Source organism: Pelecanus crispus, chromosome 7 (genome assembly GCF_030463565.1).
Source record: "Pelecanus crispus isolate bPelCri1 chromosome 7, bPelCri1.pri, whole genome shotgun sequence".
NCBI classification, from domain to species: domain Eukaryota; kingdom Metazoa; phylum Chordata; class Aves; order Pelecaniformes; family Pelecanidae; genus Pelecanus; species Pelecanus crispus.
Window position 1 is genome coordinate 39,268,181 of NC_134649.1, and position 17,339 is coordinate 39,285,519.

The following is a 17,339-nucleotide window of genomic DNA, read 5'->3' on the forward strand; positions in this document are numbered from 1 at the left end:
CAACAGCTCTCGCCATAATGTACTTCTCCCTTGAAAATGTTTGTCCTTCTAAAAAGGGTGTTTTAGCATTGGAGCCCATCATATTTGCAGCTGAGTCCAAGTAGGATGCCTATAAAATCTTCATGGCATGCTTCCCCTTACCTCATCTAGCCCCACAGATCTGAACAACATGTTCACCTGGGACTGTTGGAAGACCAGCCTTGCATATCTGATGTGATCACAGATGGCCCCGGCCCTGCCCTCCAGGTACGAAATAGTCAGCAGGACGCAACAGGTCAGTGTCTGAGTTTCAACCGGGATGTTTTATTGCATTTTCTTTTAAAGGAATGCCCAACTATGGGTGAAGCTTTGTCACTTGGCGCTGTCTTTATTTCTTCTGCTGAACCCACGGAAGCCGGGCTAAGGGGATGATTATTTTCCTTAGCTCCTCTGAGAGCCTTGGTCCAGATTTTCCGGTGCTTCAGTACTGGGAGATGCAAATAGTGAAAAACTTACCTACTGTCTGAGCGCACCTAATGGCTCCTGAAAAGCTACTGGAAGGGGGCTCCCACTGCACAGGCTGGACATGCCTTCAGTCTCTGAACCTCACTCTGTTCCCTTGAGAGGTTCAAGGACAGCAGCACCAGATATCCCTTTTGCTGTAGTGGACACCCAGAGAACTGCTGTGGTCTCCTCCAATGCTGACAAACCCCCTACGTCTTTATTCCCCTCTCAGGTTTTTGGAAGCCTCTTCAGAAACAAAAATAAAGGGAGGTCTCACTTTGTAGTGCATCCCTATTACAAGGGTAATACCTGTAAGCAGATATCAAAATGTATTCACACACATCGTCCCCCCCTCCCCACCTGGACTCAGCCAGTCCCTTTGTCCCTGGGGTCTCTCAGCCCATCTGTGCATGTAAGGCAGATCCCAGCTCTTTGCACACTCGCCAAGAGGGCCAAAATTGCTGCACCACTTGCAAGGAGGCGCAACCTGCATCTGCAAAGCCATTCCCAGCCAGCAGCCAGCAGCTCTCCCCTGGCACTGTCTGTCTCAGTCCCCGGTGGCAGGGGTTACAGTCCTGCCCTGCGCACATCTGACAGGCACCGGGCGCGGGAGCTGAGGTTGTCTTTTGAACTGGTTACTGCAGACACTGGTGTGTCCTTGCAAGGAGCTGTAAGTATATTAGGGTCTCAGCTGTGGTCTCATTTCTGTTGCCCCTCTCTAGACCATCCAACACGGGCTTTAAAGAGCTGTGTAATTCCATGGTGATAGCTCAGCTTGGCCTGCAAGGCACTGCTCGGGTTCTTATTCCAATCCAGCTCCCCTCCCTGCAATGAATTCCTTCTTCTGGTTTACTGTGCCCTAAATGAGGGCAGAATGAAGCCCAGCATGCGTGCACACCCAGGCTTTCTTTGTCATTTTCAGTGCCTCCTCCTTGGGCTGTCCTCTTAAAGCTAAATATTTTGGGGATGAAGAGAGAAGCAGTGATTGACTGTTGTCAGTGGGTATCCAGCTCTCAGCCTGACTGTCGAATTCAGCTCTCAGGCTGTCTAATTTGGCAAGTGGCCTTTGAGTAGATGTTGAGTGTTTTACAGAGATGGGTCAACAGCATTACTGGTATTTCAAAACTGGAGCAACAGAAGCTCAGGGCTTGTTTTGCCTGCAATTACAGAGCCTGGAGGTTAGAGGACATGCTAAGAGAGCTTTGCGCTCTTGCTTTCCAAAAACATGCAGAGGTAGGTTAGTAGAAAATTATGTCCTCCTTCTATATAGCTTTACTGCTTGAGTTGAAATTAGTCAGGAGCGTTATTGCCTTCAGTTAAAGTCTGCAGGGCCAGGGGGGTAGCAAAAAAAAAAAAAAAAAGAAGGAGGAGGAAGAGGAGGTATGTTTTAAGGCCACCACGAAACTTTGTGATGCTTACGAGTTAGGGAACGGGCTGAGAAGAGTCGTCAGGAAACTCCCGAGCGCTGCCAGCACACCCGTAACCCTCTCTTCCCCCGCGGGGAGTTCGAAGCGGCCGCGGGAGGGCGGCAGGGGGGTGCGCAGCCCCGGAGGGGCAGGCAGCGGCCGCAGCGCCGGCCGAGGACACCCCCCCCCCCCCCCGGCCCCGCGCCCCCCGGCCCCGCCGCGGCTCCCCCGTCCCGCCGCCTCCGCCGCTCGGCGGGGCTGCATGGGGCGAGCCGCGCCGCGGCCGCCGGGCGCCGAGCGGCAGCCCCGGCGCTGCGGGGCACTCGGGGGGCCAAGTTCCCCTTCCCGCGGCTGAGCCGCTCCGGTGTCACTTCCTGCCGGCGGCGGGGCGAGGCCGGGCGGCCCCGGCCGCCGAGCGGAGCGGGGCGGGGCGGGGCGCGGAGCGGAGCGGAGCGGCGCCGGGGCCGGCGGGCGCTCGGCCGGGCCCTGGCCGCGGGGCGCTGGGGCTGCGCGGCGCCGCCGAGCCGCGGCGGAGGATGCGGCGGAGCCGGGCGCCGCGGCTGGCGCTGGCCGCCTGCCTCGGCTCGTTCCTGCTCGTCGTCTTCTACTTCCAGAGCAGCCTCGCCCCAGGTGGGTCCGCCGCGCCCCGGCGAGGGGTGCCTGCGCGCTCGGCGGGACCCCCGGCCGGTCCGTGGGAGCGGGTGGCGGGGGCAGGGCGCGGGGGGCCGGGCACCGCGGTCAGCCCCTTGCTGGCTCCCAGAATCGCTTCGGTGTCGGTGGAGCCGGTGTGGTTCAGAGGCGCCGATCCGCGGGGGAGTTGAAGTTGGGGTCAGCCGGCGAACTCGCCCGAGGCTGGACGTTTCTCGGCTGGGACCACTGAACTTCGCTGTTGGCGTTCGCTCGCAGCGTCTGACCGACTTCCCACAGCAGCGACGTGAAATTCGTGTTTCATTTTTAAAGCGAGCTTCTTTTGGGTGGCCGTCCCGTTCGGTGCCCCTGCCTTCAGTGAAAGCGGGGCACGGAACCGTGCGCAGCTTCGCGCAGCCCCCTGAGGCTGCGCTGGGGTTCGGGCAGGGAGCGGGGCCGCTCTGTTCCACAAGTGCCTGTTTCACATCCACGGGCACTAACAGTCCTGGGGAATCCGGCTGAATTGCTCGAGGGACTTCTTTAGTGTGTGCTCTTAGAAATATCTTCCACGTTGGGAAACGAGTCATTAATAACAGTACTAAAACATAAAAGTTTTGTACTCGAGGGTTTCTTTCTTTCCCTGCCTGCTTTCTGCTCTTTTGGGGAAATTAGCTCCTCTTTCCTAAGAGACGTTATTGGGTAATTCCTGTAGTTTTAACAATGTACTGATGTTTTCTGATTACAGCAGCGATCCATCAATGGGGCCTTTAAAGTTACGTCTTAAAATTCAGAAGACTGATTTGACTGAAATGTTAGCGGAATTTTATCAGTGTGGACTAAATGAAATGCAGTTTTCCTTTTATAGGGGCTGCTCCATCACTTTAATGTGTTTTTCCCTAAAAATAAAAAAAGGCGTAACTTGTTGGCTGAATAAGATTGAAGAGGAGTTAGGTTTCGGCATGCATTTGTTTCTAGAAGAGCATGCGAAGCTTGTCAAATGAATTCAGTAATCCCAGAAGACCACAATCAGTATTGTGTTCCTTAATAAGTATTTTTTAAAGAAATGATACATGCATCTTATTTTAGTATTGGGACTGTTCAGTAAAAAGTGCAGCACTGAATCGGCTCTGATCTCCCCGGCTCCTAACAGACAGACGATTGCATTTTACGTTGGATTCGCTTTCTAGTATTTGACTGGAGAATGTGGCTCTTTTCAGGACTCAGGTTTTCAAAAGGAGATTTCTGCGTGTCCGAGTCAGCAGAACTTTCTGTGCTTGCTTGACTTTAATCCCTTGCATGATCTCAACGCAGTTTCACGCAGAGTTCCTGTCAGGTCAGAGCAAACCAGGTGAGGGTAATGGTGATGGCATCTCACGAAGGGGCTGGGGGATTTCAGGATCTGGAACACTCCCTTGAGACGTGCTGGCCAGCTGAGGCTTTGGGAAACGTGACAGCCTTAATAGGCTGCAGGTCCTTTGCCTTGATACGGGGCAGGTGTGATTTTTGAAAGGTCCTGTAGTTGGTGATAGGTCTGGGGTAGGGATCCTGACCTGGTGGAAACCAGTGGTGTTTGTCACTCAGTGGAATCCCATTTGCAAGGGTGGTGAACATCCCCTGAAGATTTGCCCCTTAAGGTTCACAAAAGAGGTGAATTAAAGTTTATACATTCCCTAAAATTTGGTTACTTTCTAGCCACATAGTTGTCTCCCTGGGTCCAGCCTTCATTTTTGTGCCATTTCTTTCCCTTATCATTTTTCAGTTTACAGTTTTTCCTTTCCTCTTTAGTTCTGTGAAAAACTCACACTAGCAGAGGAAAGGTCATTACCATATACAGAAAAGAAGAAAGCTAAAAAATTGCTGCTTTTTTTTTTTATCCCAAAGGAAAGCAAATAGAGGCCACTTACTTGAATTTTAGAAGTTACTAGTTACAATAATAGTTAAACAATTTGCAGACAAAAATGTCATCTTTAAAGTGATGGTTGCTTCGAGGTTATTTTGAGTTCTAGTTGTCTGGTGTCATTTGGTTTCTATATAATAATGAAGAAAAATGCTAGAAAAAGCAGCAGTGCTATGAGTTTCCCCTGGGAGCAGTCAGATGCTTTTCTCCGTCTTCAGCAGGATTCAGAGGTCGCCTTTCCTGGTCACCCACAGTCCATTCCGTGTAACGTGCCGAATTAATCCTTGCTAACAGCACATAGCGATCAAACCATCCTGTGACCAGGACAAGGAATATGACATGGGAAGAAAGATGATATAACCAGAAACCTTTAAGTTTGAGAGCACTAAGGGCTCACTCATCTCGGGGAGCAGGAGCTAACCCCTCTGTTTGCATTTCCCACTTTTAACTCCATCCAGGCAGAGTTGTGCTGGAGCGGTTTGCACTGAACTCCACGGCTCTGCTGAAATAAGGCTTTCTTGTTCTGCCCTAGGAACACCCACACGCCAGCGTGTGCTGAAATAACTCTGCTCCTAAATGCCGCTGAGTTGGTTATTTTGGTGCTGGGCTGAATTTGTTTGTACTGAAGTCGGTGGCAGAATCCCCCATTGTACCTCCTGGAGGCAGAAATGGGCTCGCCTGTGTTTCCCAACCTCACTGGCGCTCAGGAGAGGTGAGACAAGTCTCGGTGCTCCCCAGGGAGAGCATCCACGTGTGGGTTTGTGTGCTTGAGCATGCACCGACTTCATATCCCCAGTTGTTTTATTTTGGCTTTCCTTGCCTCTGGCTGTACCAGTGAGCAGTCCCGGGGGGCTGTAGTCCAGTCCCCTGGCCGTGGGGTGCAGCTGCACCCATGGGCTGTCCCCTGCTCCCTTCAAGTCAGTGATGACCTGTCTGTCCCGTTGGCCTTCAGCTGTCTCACTGCAGCCTCACAGACACATGGCAAGAGGCAGAATATCTGCATCGCAGGAAGGTACTAAAGTGGTGCCGAGCAAACTGTCAGGTGGAGTTTTTGTAAGACTGCCATAGTGGGTAGTTATGGGGTTTGGCTGGAACAGTCATCTTCCAGCATCTCCAGGCCCTTCTGCATCTGGACTGGTGATGTGGGCAGGTATGCTCAGCTCCTGGGCAAACCTCACGTGATCTCAGCTCGGTGCCAGGGGTGACGTGGTCCATCAGGGGGACTTGGTTGTACTGGTGTCAACCCACAGCCATCCAAGAGATCCCGTCTGGCCTCAGCGCGATTGTCATCCATCTTCTGCGTTGATCTTCCTCTGCTGTGTGCTCCAGGGATGGCACATCGTTAGTGGTGGCTATGCTGACTTCTGCACACCGTACATTTTCCGCACAGAGAAGGTGGGAATAAGCAGTGGGGCTCTCAGAGCATTGTTTCATCTGACCCTGGTTGTAGCGTGTCTAGACTGGCACGGCGGCAAATGTTGGAGGCTGCTGATCCTTCTCTACATCAAAGCTTTGGTCACTGCTGTTCTCAGGGGAACCGCACTGATTTTAGCGACAGTGGGGGAGCTGGGGATGACTGTGCTAGTACAGATGTGGGACAGAGAGAAGGGAGAACATCTGAAGGAGGCAGAGGGAGATGGGTGGCAGGTGGTAAGGCCCTGTATTCATCTGCACCTGCGGTTTCTGCAGACCTTAATTAAAAGTACTGTGGGGCCACCCCGATGGTAGGTCTTTTGGGGAAACCATGAGTAGGCAAAATGTACTGACATCCAGAGAGCTGGCAGTTTTCAGGCTGCTGGTGAGGGGCCAGAAGGTTGTGTGCATGAACTTGCAGTCTCCTAAACAGTTAATAAGCAGCTCCTCTATCCCAAAACAACGTACTTCCTAATAAGAGGCAATTGGGTGCTATATGAAGCATTTTACATAACCTGACCCCTCTCGAGGCTTCTATCTCTGACCAGTGTTATTTGAGGAAAAAATCCCTTTGCAATCACAGAAGTGTTTGGAGGAAGAGGCACCTTTGGGCGCCTGAGGCAAGGAGGGAGGATGAGATCATGTAGTCTGATCCCAAGGGACCCTTGCATAAGAGCCGGGCTATTCTGTTCTTGCCCCATCCTTCCTGTGTCCAGTCCAGTGACTTGTGTGTGCTGGAGGTGACTGGGGGGGACAAAGGCAGACTTTGCACAGAGGCAGCCAGCGGGACGGGGACTGCTCCACTTCCTTTTGTTTCTAGTTAGTTCCAGTACTGAATCACCTTCTTCAATAAGAAAGAAGGAAAACCCCTCAGGCTCGAAATGATGCTTTATTTCTGCTCCGGTTCTGTCTGACTGCAGCATCCATCTGTTGCTTCTTACGTCTTTTTAGCAGCACTTGCTTAACACTGGCTTCTGCTCTCCCTGTGTTCTTTCATGACCTGCTATCAGCATGAGTTGGATATCCACGGGTCTTTACGGGTTAGATGTACTCAGCCTTCGATCTGACTCTGTCACAACAAGAGATACCAGAACAAGGATCGTAGTAGCACCAAGGTTGTGATACTGCTCCAGAAAGGTTTGCGAGTAGGGAAGCAGCAAGGACCCTCTCCATCCTTATCTGCTCCTGCATCAACCAGTTGGATCTCTTCTGGGCACTGATAGAGCAAAGCCTCCTCCAGCTACTCCCAGAGTGGGGGCACCACTTCCCCAACCTGAGAGAAGAGGACTGGGGTGTTATAGGAGGATGAGCAGCAATGCCTGAAGCCACACCACTGGCATGTAGCACATATCACAGGCAGGAAACTGTGCCTTGTCATTCTGGTGTGGTTAGCGGCACTCTGATGTGCCAAGGTGGATATGGAAGATACCCATTGTCACCACTCTCTGCCAGCTTTGGGATGATTTCTGTTGCCCAGCCCAGCATCTCTCAGCACCAGCAGGTCCTGGAGAAGCTCTTGCTACTGATCTTTGCAAATCTGGCCTTTCAAGTTTTCTGAGCTATGCATCCAAAGTCAGTGGTTGCTCTTGCAAACTGTCAGTCAGCTCTGAACTTGTGCCTAAAGATTTGTCCCTTCGGGGGGGGACAAATTATTACAGAGATTATAGAGATTTTAAGTGATTTGACGGACATCCCACAGAGCAGCAGTCCCTGAACCTACTAATGCACCTAGACCTCACCTGAATGGAGCGACTTACACACTTAGATATTAGCAGACCTTTATAAACCAGGTTTTTTTTTTTCAGAACAGGAAAGAGCCTATTTTAGACCTCAGTTCCTCCCCATTGTTTAAAGGTATTTTCAGGCTGAAATTCAGGCGCTGCCTTGGGATATGAGTGCGGTTCAGTCAGTGAAGGCTTTCTGAGACTGGGTCATGTTTGCAGCTGGCTGACACATGTCCTCAGCCTTCCAGATAACAAACGCTACGCTGCCTTCGCTCTGGCTTAATGCTGCAAGTGCAGGCAGGGCCTATGTGAAATCTAAGACGCCCTCTGAGATGGTATTCATTTTTCTGTTTTGTTTTGATTTGTTTGCTTTTGTCATGGGACAGTTTTGCCCGGCTCAGATTCCCGGTCACAGTGCTGTGATGCCCAGGAGGCAGCCGCTGCCCTTCGGGGAGCCATTGCTCAAAGTACAGTGACGTTTGTCAGCCGAGGCATTGGGCAACGTGGGCTGGAAAGAAGAAGATATAAAATTCTGTAGCCATGACCCGTCACGGTAGAAAAATCTGCCCGGTCCAATGCTGAGAGCAGGGAGTAATGAAGCCCATCTGCTCCTGAGGGCCAGGCTTTTCATGAGGAATGCTTTCTCTACTCCTTCTTGGCTTTCTATGGTTTCCTGAGAATCTTTGACACTTGCAAGAGGCTTGCGAGGGGGAAGGAGGGGGCTTAGCATGCCAGGAGTTAACTCTGTGCCTGCAGGAGAGATCTGTGTCTTGGTGGCTCTGCCAAGGTGGATCCAGCCTTCACTGGCCCCACTGTTTCCCTCTGGCAGAACATTGCACCTGCACTTTCTGCTTTGTCCTCACTCCCAAAACCCCAACACTCCTATTTATCCTGCAAAAAGGACTCCACAAAAACATCTTCTGGGAGCAGCAGGACCTTTGCTTGTGTTGGTGCAGGAAGGACTTTCTGGTGATGATCAGTCAGGTCTGAGGCTGGGAGACAAGTGCTCACGCAGTGGTCAGGGCACTCCTGGGGGTGCTGGGATTTATTACGTGCTGGATTTTCTTTCTTGGTCCTTGCTTCCTGCAAGCGTCTGAATGGAGAGCATGACAAACCCTCCATCTTAATCCTAGTGCAAACACAGCTGTCTTTCCCAGGGCTCGCTATCAGAAGCCAAGAAACTACAAAGGCATTAGGTGCTTAACTCCCATTACTCCCCCTCAGAGCTGAGTACGTAAAGAAGAGCTTAACTCCCCAAATACCTCAGTGGGGCCAATGGGGGGATGTTTCACATTGAAACTTTGAGACACAGCTGGGCAAATGCCCAAAACTTTCCTTGTTAAAAGGCAGTTAAAGACTATTAGTGATCTGAGAGGGAGAGAACATCTCGCCAAGTAGCTCCGGTGGCCTGGAAGGCCTGGGATGAGCATTGCCATGCCGAGGTCCTGCCTTTGCTGCACGGCTTGCACTGATGCTGAGAACAGAGACAAATGGAGCTACCCTAAGACCTGGGGGTATTTTTTTATCGCCAGTAAAATAATCCATGAGTGGAGGGAAGGCCTGGTGTCAGTGGAGAGTTGAACCCCATATTCCCAGCCTCTGCTGTCTAGTTCAGACCAGTCTGCTCTCTCCCATACATGTACCTGCATCTGTGGAGCCGGCACTGCTGCAAATCAGGACACCCTGCCTCTGTCTCCTGTCTGGATCTGCAGCTTTGGGAGAGTCCTATATTCAACTACAAGCTCTCTGTGATTTCTCCACTGTTTCACATGGATCTTTTAATTTTTCCCTTCTCCAAACCCACCTGCCTCCTTGGCAGTAAAACCCTTCCAGCAGGAATGGATGGTGGGAAGTATTGCTGAATGCACCCTGTACACACTGCTGCCCTCTGCGGATGTCTCCCTTCCCTGATGCTCACCTCCAGGTGCTGGGATCCTTGTTTCATTGCCCGGTTTTTGCTCTGCTGCAGGTTTGCACCCTATGTAATTCCAGTAAATTATCCAGTAAAATCAGTTGTAGATCTCTGATAAATAGGGTTTAACCCCCAAAATGTCTCCTCTGCAGCTTGGACTCGCCCTGTTCTCCATTTCCCAATTGCCTGTGACTTCCACTGGGAAGCCAAAATCTCAGTCCGTGTCAAAGGTGGGAATGGCCAAAGGGGGGAAGAAAGAGTTGCTCTGTATCCTCAGGAGCTGAGTGGCCACTGCTCAGCTAAAGTCTTTCTGCATGTCCTTCACAGGAGATCACCCAGTATAGGAGGTAGCACCAGGATGTGTGGTTTGATTTTGCTTCTCTTATAGTCTTAAGGAGGTGGGGAGCAAAGCCAATGCTCCATTTATTGTGTTGGAAGGAGTGCGTGATACTCTGAGGGAGCACGCAGCATGCATGAGAACAGGGAAGGGAAGGGGAGCCAAAGGACACGGTGTGAGAAGTGGCTTTGTGCAGCACGCGTCCTGTGCAGAAGTGATGCCCAACATTCCCCAGTGCCAACTGCACCACAAGCCTGGTGCTGTCAGGAGACGCTGCCAGCAAAGGGGGGCTGCAGCGGCACCAGCCAGGCACTGGGATGTCTACAGACTTTGCAGGAGGCAGCACGTTTGGTTTCAGCAGCCACCAGTGCCTGTTCCTCTCTGCATGGAGCCATGCAAGCCAAGGAGACCTCATAGCCAGATGAACCTGCAGCAGCTAATATCCTTGACTACCAACCCCATCATTTAACAGCCCCCAAATTTCTGTTACCCTCTCCCTGAAGCGTGCTTTCCAGGGATGTTGTAGGACTTACAGTCTGAGCCCCGCAGACAGGACAGCGATTGCAAAAAGCACACACACCACTGCCCCGTGCACACACGCTCCCCGGCAGTTGGCAAATACATCTCAGTGTTCAGCCCCAGGCATCGCTGTGACTCGCCCTGGGCAGCTGCCTAAAAAATGGCCTTTCGGTATGAAAAGTTTGTGAACAGCTGTGCAAGAGCACTGCGTGGGATCTGGACCCCGGCCATGCCATCGGGGATCTGCCTTGAAGCTGGTGCTGTCCTGCTGACCCACCCAGCCTGGCAGGACCCATGGATGTGGGGACATCTTTGTGCTGGCTTGCTGGTGGACGGGTTAGCATCAGGGAAGCTAAGCTCTCCCCTAACATTTCTTTTGAATGCTGTTGAGCCGGTTTCATTGTTCTCAGGCCCTTGGCAGCAGCCCTTACTGGGGTAGTTGGGGTGAATATGCTTTCTGAAGATCTCTGCCTTGTCACCCTTTCCAGCTCCCACCTTTTGAAGGCTCAAAGCATTCTATGATTCTACGACTCTATGATAAGCCTGAATTTTGTTTCTAAATAGACCAGATCTTCCTTGCCTTGGAGAAGGAATTAAAAATCTGTTCAACTTGCGCAAATCCGTTCCCTTTAGCTTGCTGGGATGGCACTGAGCAGGTTTAGCTTTAGGGCACTGAGGTGTCCAGCCTTGCGCCAGCCAGTGGGGAATTCCTGCAGCCTGGCAGAGGAACAGCCCGGCTGGCCTGGCTGCTTCTGTTTTCCCCATAGTGCCCCTGAACTCTTAATATTTGGATGAGCTTTGATTAGATAAAATAGTTGTAAATTTATGGGCAGGCTAGGAAGAGCTGGGAGTTAGTCTTTCCTGGGAGAAGAAAGCAGTCCTTCTCACCACTGGTTAGTACTACAGCAGCTCTGTCACCCTTGGGTTTGGCAGCTATGTCTGCAACTGAGGTGGCTCATCACCATCTACCCGTGCAGGAAGGCCTGGCCACATAACCCACATCCTTCAGCAGCTCTATGCTGAGATGAAAATCACCGTTCGGTATTAAAAATTGTCGAGGACCTGGTTTTGAGGATGCGAGTGCATGTGGATTCAGTGTCTGCCTACTTTTGCTGTCCCGGTTGCATACACTGCTCCATGCAGTCTCTGGTCCTTCCCTGCGCAGCGGGAAGAGCTTCCTGCATGGGCTCCCCAAGCACCAGCTGTTCCCAGCCCTGTGGACAGCCCAGCCTGGCTCCTTCAAGCCTGTTTGCCTCCTTCTCTGTGAGCATGTCCTGCTTTCCCTCCACCTTATAAATGATCCTCCCTGATGCACCGCAGCAATGAAAGACAAATGCATTCAGTGTTCCCAGCCGTGCTGCTCTGCCTGGTTGCCATCACCAAACCCTCGTTGTGCTATGTCACATTGTGAAGCTGTTTCTGCAGCTGGGAGATGTTGCAAACCACACTGCCGCAGATCCGAGTCTGGTGGTGCGCTTGGGTGAGTCTGTTACATGGCCATGTAAATAAACAGTGGCTGAGCACAGGTGCTGAGACCTGCTGTCCTGAAGAAACACCCAATGCTGGTGAGACCCAGCTTTTTCATAATGGGACTTAATTTTCATAGACTCCCCCAGGGCATTATCCAGCTGGATTTGAAGCTGCTTTCTACCCCGGAAGTCTCTTCTGAAGGTGTCACTGCCTCTGCAGTGGCTCAAGTGGCAGATCAGCAAGTCCCCTAGCCTCGGCAGGCGCTGACAGCTCTACCAATGGTGTGTGTGCATGGAGGAGATACGCCGCTGAACATTTTGGACCTGCACAGCAGTGCACAGGGCGTGTTTTGACCCATGTCCCTTCCCATCCCATGTCACCTCTGTGGTCTGGAGGGACGCTGCGGCCATGAGTCCTGGCCACTTGTCGCAACAGTGCTCACAGCTTATTCTTTTCTTTGTAAACGCCACTTGATTAATAGCCCTCCATCTCCTGGATGCTCTCCCAGCCCTTCCGGGGAGGGAGCAGCAGCCATGGGTTTGAGCCGCCCCTTGGAGTGGTCTCCCCAGGAGCGCTGCTCTCCCTGTGGACTTGCATCCTCACCGCTAATGTGAAACCTGATGCAAGCCTGCTCTCTGGCCAGATGTTGCTTCACTGACCTTGCAGGAAGATGGCTAATGTTGACATGAGGTTCAAAGGTGATGTTTGTTTGGAGCCGCTGGGTGTGGGTGTCTCTGGGGCTGGCTCCCCTGTTCCAGAGGGCTTTATTCAAGGCAGGGACCTGAGAAATTAGCACAAACTAATTGGAGGTGAGAAGCTTCTCAGCAATTGCCCATCTCCATTCTTATTGTAATGCCCTGCAAGTGTGTGGCTCTGCCCCCCTCCCGTGACCGCGGGGAGCGTCTCTGCACGGTCATGTTTCTCCATGGCACAAGAAGGCAGCGAGTTCAGTCCTGCACACATCTGCAGAGCTGGGCCGTTCCTTTTGGCAAGGGTGCAGGGGTAGCATATTCACAGCTGGGTCTTTCCCAAGTTTACTCCTGGCAGCATTGGAGAGATTGATTTCCCTTTAGCTTAATAGGATCAGCACACACAGGCGCTCTGAGACTGAAACAAGGCTGACTTGACGCTGGTGGAATTTTGCTTCAGTTGCCCATGAATGGCCACTGCTGGGTGGGTGTAGATGCAAGACTCTGGTTCCCTTCTTCCTGAGGTCTCCGTTAGACCTTGCTCATGCCCTGTAAAAAGGAAAGAGATGTCTTGAGAGCACCTGCTGCTAACAGCCATTCTCAGGGCTTGACCAGCAACAGGGAGATAAATCCAACAACCACTCCGACAAGTTGCTAGCAGTGATTCTGGATCTGTTGTGTCTCAGTGCTGCAAGGACACCAGAGATGTATGTATCCTCTGTTAAACATGCTGGCTGGGGAGACAGGGCTCTTTTGTGGCCTCAGGCAATGCCCACTACTACATGCAGCAGAAGCAGGCTCAAGGAGCTATGTGATGAGAGGTTGTGTGCTGGAGATGGCTCTCCCTAGCCTCCAGCAGGCTGTAATTTGCTCCTGTCCTCCTCTGCAAGCTCATGCATCTCCAACACATTGTAAAGCCTCTTGCTCTGTATCTTGTGGCAGCGAGTCTCACAGGCTAATGCCCTGCTGTCATGTAGAAAGGCAGGACACAGACCCTCAGCTGCCCCTGCCGAGAGCAGAGGGGCAAGAGCTGTGAAACAAAGCTGGGGAGGGAGTGGCTGTGTGCAAGGTGGTGCATTGGGAAGGGTTTGCCGAGCATGCATTTTTTCCAAGATCTGCTTGTTGGGCCTTTCATCAATTCCAGATGCGTGGAGCTGACAAGATTGCTTGAAACGTATTCAGCAGGCAAGTCATTGAGCCATACAACGTTAGAGAGACTTCATTTTTTCTTGTATGTGTGTAGGTAGCCTATGGGCAGGGGGCACAGACAGCATCTGCCTGAAACCAGACCTGACTGCAGGCAGGTTTTGAGCAAGCCCAGCCTGATCTCCTGGCACCCTGGCCTGCCGTGGCCTCAGCAGCTGAGCAGAAGGCAGCAGGCTGGTGCAGATGGGCTCTTGGCTTGGTAGATCCATGCAGCTGTCTGAGCCCAAGAGCTTTCTGCAGCTGTGGCTTGCCTGAGCCTGCCCCGGCGGTGGGAGCCCGCAGGGGTACGGACACCACCGCAGTGTACGGGTGTGCGGGGGAGAGGTGGGTCTCTAGTGCAGCCTTTCCAGTTGAAAATCAGCCCCTGTGCATGCTGGCAGGGATCTCTGCCTTGGCACTGCCAGCGCAAGCCCTTCTGCTGCAATTCCTGTTGAGCAGCAGACTGGAAAGGAGGAGTTTATTGACAAGGAATGGAAATGCTGGCAGTTCAGGCTTGCATTATATATGCAAGCAGCCAGCCAGGGCCAGGAGAGCGACAGGCATGATGGGGAAGAGCAATTGCTCTTGGAAAGCTTCTAGCTTGGCTTGTAGGAGGAGTTAACCATTTGACAAAAGGTTGCATAGTGCTCATGCACAGATATTTTATTTGCTCACAGAGGCCATATTCCTGCTGGATACTGTTAATTTTCTGTTTCCTATAAAGATCTCAATCACACTCCTTCTGACAGCAGAGAGCTAAGCACATTGCCCCACTGAAATACATCCCACCACCTCAAATGCCTGTGATCCTTCTATTAAAACTTGCTGACAACTGCCTCAGGCTGATACCAGGTGACCAAAGCCTCCTGCCACCGAGGGCACACGTGGGTTTAGGAAGAACCACTGAATGGGACAGAATGTCCAAACCAGCTGCCATTGGCTCTGGTCCTGCTCTGATCCCCAGAGACGACGCTGTGGCATTTGGCAGGTTGCTTGAAGCAGCTGGATTCTTTCTTTCCCTCTCTGTATGATTTATTGTGAGCTAATCCTATAGCTGTCACCCTTTTCCATCACTTGATTAGAGTTTCCCTGGCTGATCCTTGACTCAGGTTGACTAAATTAGAATACAAAGCCTTCCTTCAAAAACAGAGCCCGAGCTGCCCTTGTCTCTGGGGAGGAGGGAGCCACACAGCCAAGGGCCAGCTGTGCAGCCCCTGTGCCTGGGTATGGGTGGTGACACTGTGATAGTCCTAGAGCTGCCACTGGTGAGAAAAATTACCTTCAGAAACATAAAGGCAAAGTAAGCTGTGCGAGAAAGCAGGTGTCAGTAGAGGAGAGAGCTTTTATGAGGCTTTATAGAAAACAAGCAGCTTCTGTATGTAATTTTTAGTATCTTCTTCCTAATGACAATAACTTCTTCCTAAGTAAACCTACCAGGATCCTGAGCATCAAGAATAATGCTCAAGTGATTTTAAAGCATGTCCAGCAGCCAGCTCTCTGAATCACAGTTGCTTCTGGAACCATTGACTGATGGTCCCTGCACTGGCTTGGGTACAGCCAGCACTCCCTAAACAGGAGTCATCTGGCTGAAGCCTGGACAGTGCAGGGATTTCAGGTCTCAGGAGTCTCTTCTAGGCAGTTGTTAAAGGCTGAGCAGTCTTCTGTTTGGGGAAACAAAAAAGAGGCAAAAAAATAAAGTTAGATAATCATTCTTCTGCCCAGTGCACGTGACATGCAGTAGAAATCTGCAGTAGTGCAGGATATTCAGACCCAATGTCACATCAGGAGTTTAATGTTCTTTTTGTAGCAGCTTAAAAAAATACATACATCTGATGACACCCCCTCAAATCTTCTAGCCGCCTTCGTGGCTGCTGTCTGAGCAGTTGTGTACAGCATATGGAAGATGGAGTTGGCTGCAAACGCATTAATGCTAAATCGTCTCTCAGCTCCAGCATTAACTGCAGAGTGCTGAGTTTGCACGGCAAATAGCAAACTCTGTGGGCTGGGTTTGTCATCCAGGCACGAGAAGCAAAATGCACATACGAGTCCCTTGTCTCTTTTGACACGCAAGTGCTCCAGCAGCCTGCTGGGAAGTGCCCCTCCAAAGGGCGCTGGCGGGGGGCTGCACGCAGGGTCACGCTAGCTTTGCAGCAGCTGGGAGCGCTTGCGTGCCTTGGATGGTGAAAAGTCAGCACCAGTTCCCGTTAAATCCGTAAGAGGTTTAATAGAAATGGACAGTGGAGATTGCATTGTCAGCAGTGCTTGCCATGGTTCTTTGGAGCGCTTTCAGCAGAGAAAAAAATAAATAGTTCTGAATATTGGACCAGTGCCCCTCTCCCATCCCACGCCCCATGTGGCATGGAATGGAGCACGCAGGCCATGGTGCGGCAGTGGTTGGTCTCGCCCAGCATCCTTTCTCCAGCCATGGTCTGTGTCAAAGGGACAGCAGACCCTGAGGAGTGAGAATGAAGCAGCTGGAGAGGTATTTTCTGGATCCTTTCAATGGAGGATGGGGGTGGTGATGTGAAATAGGTCTTATTGTCACATTTCTGTGCCAGCCCTGTGTGTCACCTGTCAGAAAGCCCTGTTCAGGTGTGATTCTTGGTCAGGATCTTGGTCGGGACATGTTTGAGCTAGAAGAGAAGATACTGAAAAGTCAGTGACAAGGGGGACAGTCAGCAGGCGACTGCAGTTGGGAAGGGGGTCAGGTCAGCTGCAAGGCTGCTGCCTTTGTCTCGCCAGCCCTTCAGGAGGCGGCTGCTGTTGTTCTTGGCACAGTGGCATTGCCTGCCCTACAAAGGTTGCCACGCATTTGGGAGGCTGGGCCGAGGCATTTTCTTACAAAAGTCAATGTGTCTGTGTTGAGCTGGATCCAGACGGAGAAACCTGAAGTCTGGCAGCACTTAGTGCTGGTGGCACTTTGCGCTGAAGGCCCAATGAATGTCCGGTATCTGCTGTCTGCAGTTTTATTGCATCCAGCATAAGTCATGAAGAATGGAAATATTTATGGGTAGGTGACAGTCATGAACAAGGGGCATTGCAGCCCCGCACCGAGGCAGCAGGGAGCATCCATCTGTCTTTCACCAGCAGGCTGGGAATCACGTCAGTGCATTTAATACACTTCAGGCTCCTGGCCCATCCTGTCTGCCCTCCTATTTCTGTGCATGAGGGCCCTGTGCTGGGAGTAATTTGCACTTTATGGATGGTATGAGTGCCCCAATATCAGACAGAGGGTTGATGCAGTTCTGCTGCCGTTCTGTCCCCCGATGTTGCATGCCAGAGGCACTCCCATCCCGTGAGCCCCAGGCACAGGGTCCCAGACAGCAGACGATGGCGTACAGACATCAGGGATCTCAGGCACAGGTGGAGGCAGGTGTGCTTGGATTTTTGGTCCCGCTTCAGTTCCCTGAGGCTGTGTATTTCCACTCCCAGACATTCACCACAACCACTGCTGCTTCTGGCAGGCTTGTCTGTTCCCTGTCTGGCTGGAACGAGAGCAGGACGTGTACTCACCCCTCTGCGTGGCTCTTCCCATCCATCACTTTCCATAGAGAATAGCTGAGGACCTTTGTCCACACCCTGAATTAACATTTCCTGAAGGCATCACACCCCCTTGTCCCTCTCTTGCCCATGGACGGCTGCCTTCCAGCCAGCAGGGCACATCTCAAGAAGAGTGA

General features: G+C 51.9%; 1 protein-coding gene across 1 annotated transcript in view; it reads left to right on the top strand.

Annotated features, from left to right (window-relative positions):
* Nucleotides 1-2,425: 2,425 nt before the first annotated feature.
* CHST13 (carbohydrate sulfotransferase 13) overlaps nt 2,426-17,339 on the top strand; it is a 31,414-nt gene continuing 16,500 nt past the window's right edge. Inside the window, exon 1 of the mRNA XM_075714424.1 lies at nt 2,426-2,519. Coding sequence (XP_075570539.1) covers nt 2,426-2,519 — 94 coding nt within the window. The remainder of the gene's footprint in view (nt 2,520-17,339) is intronic.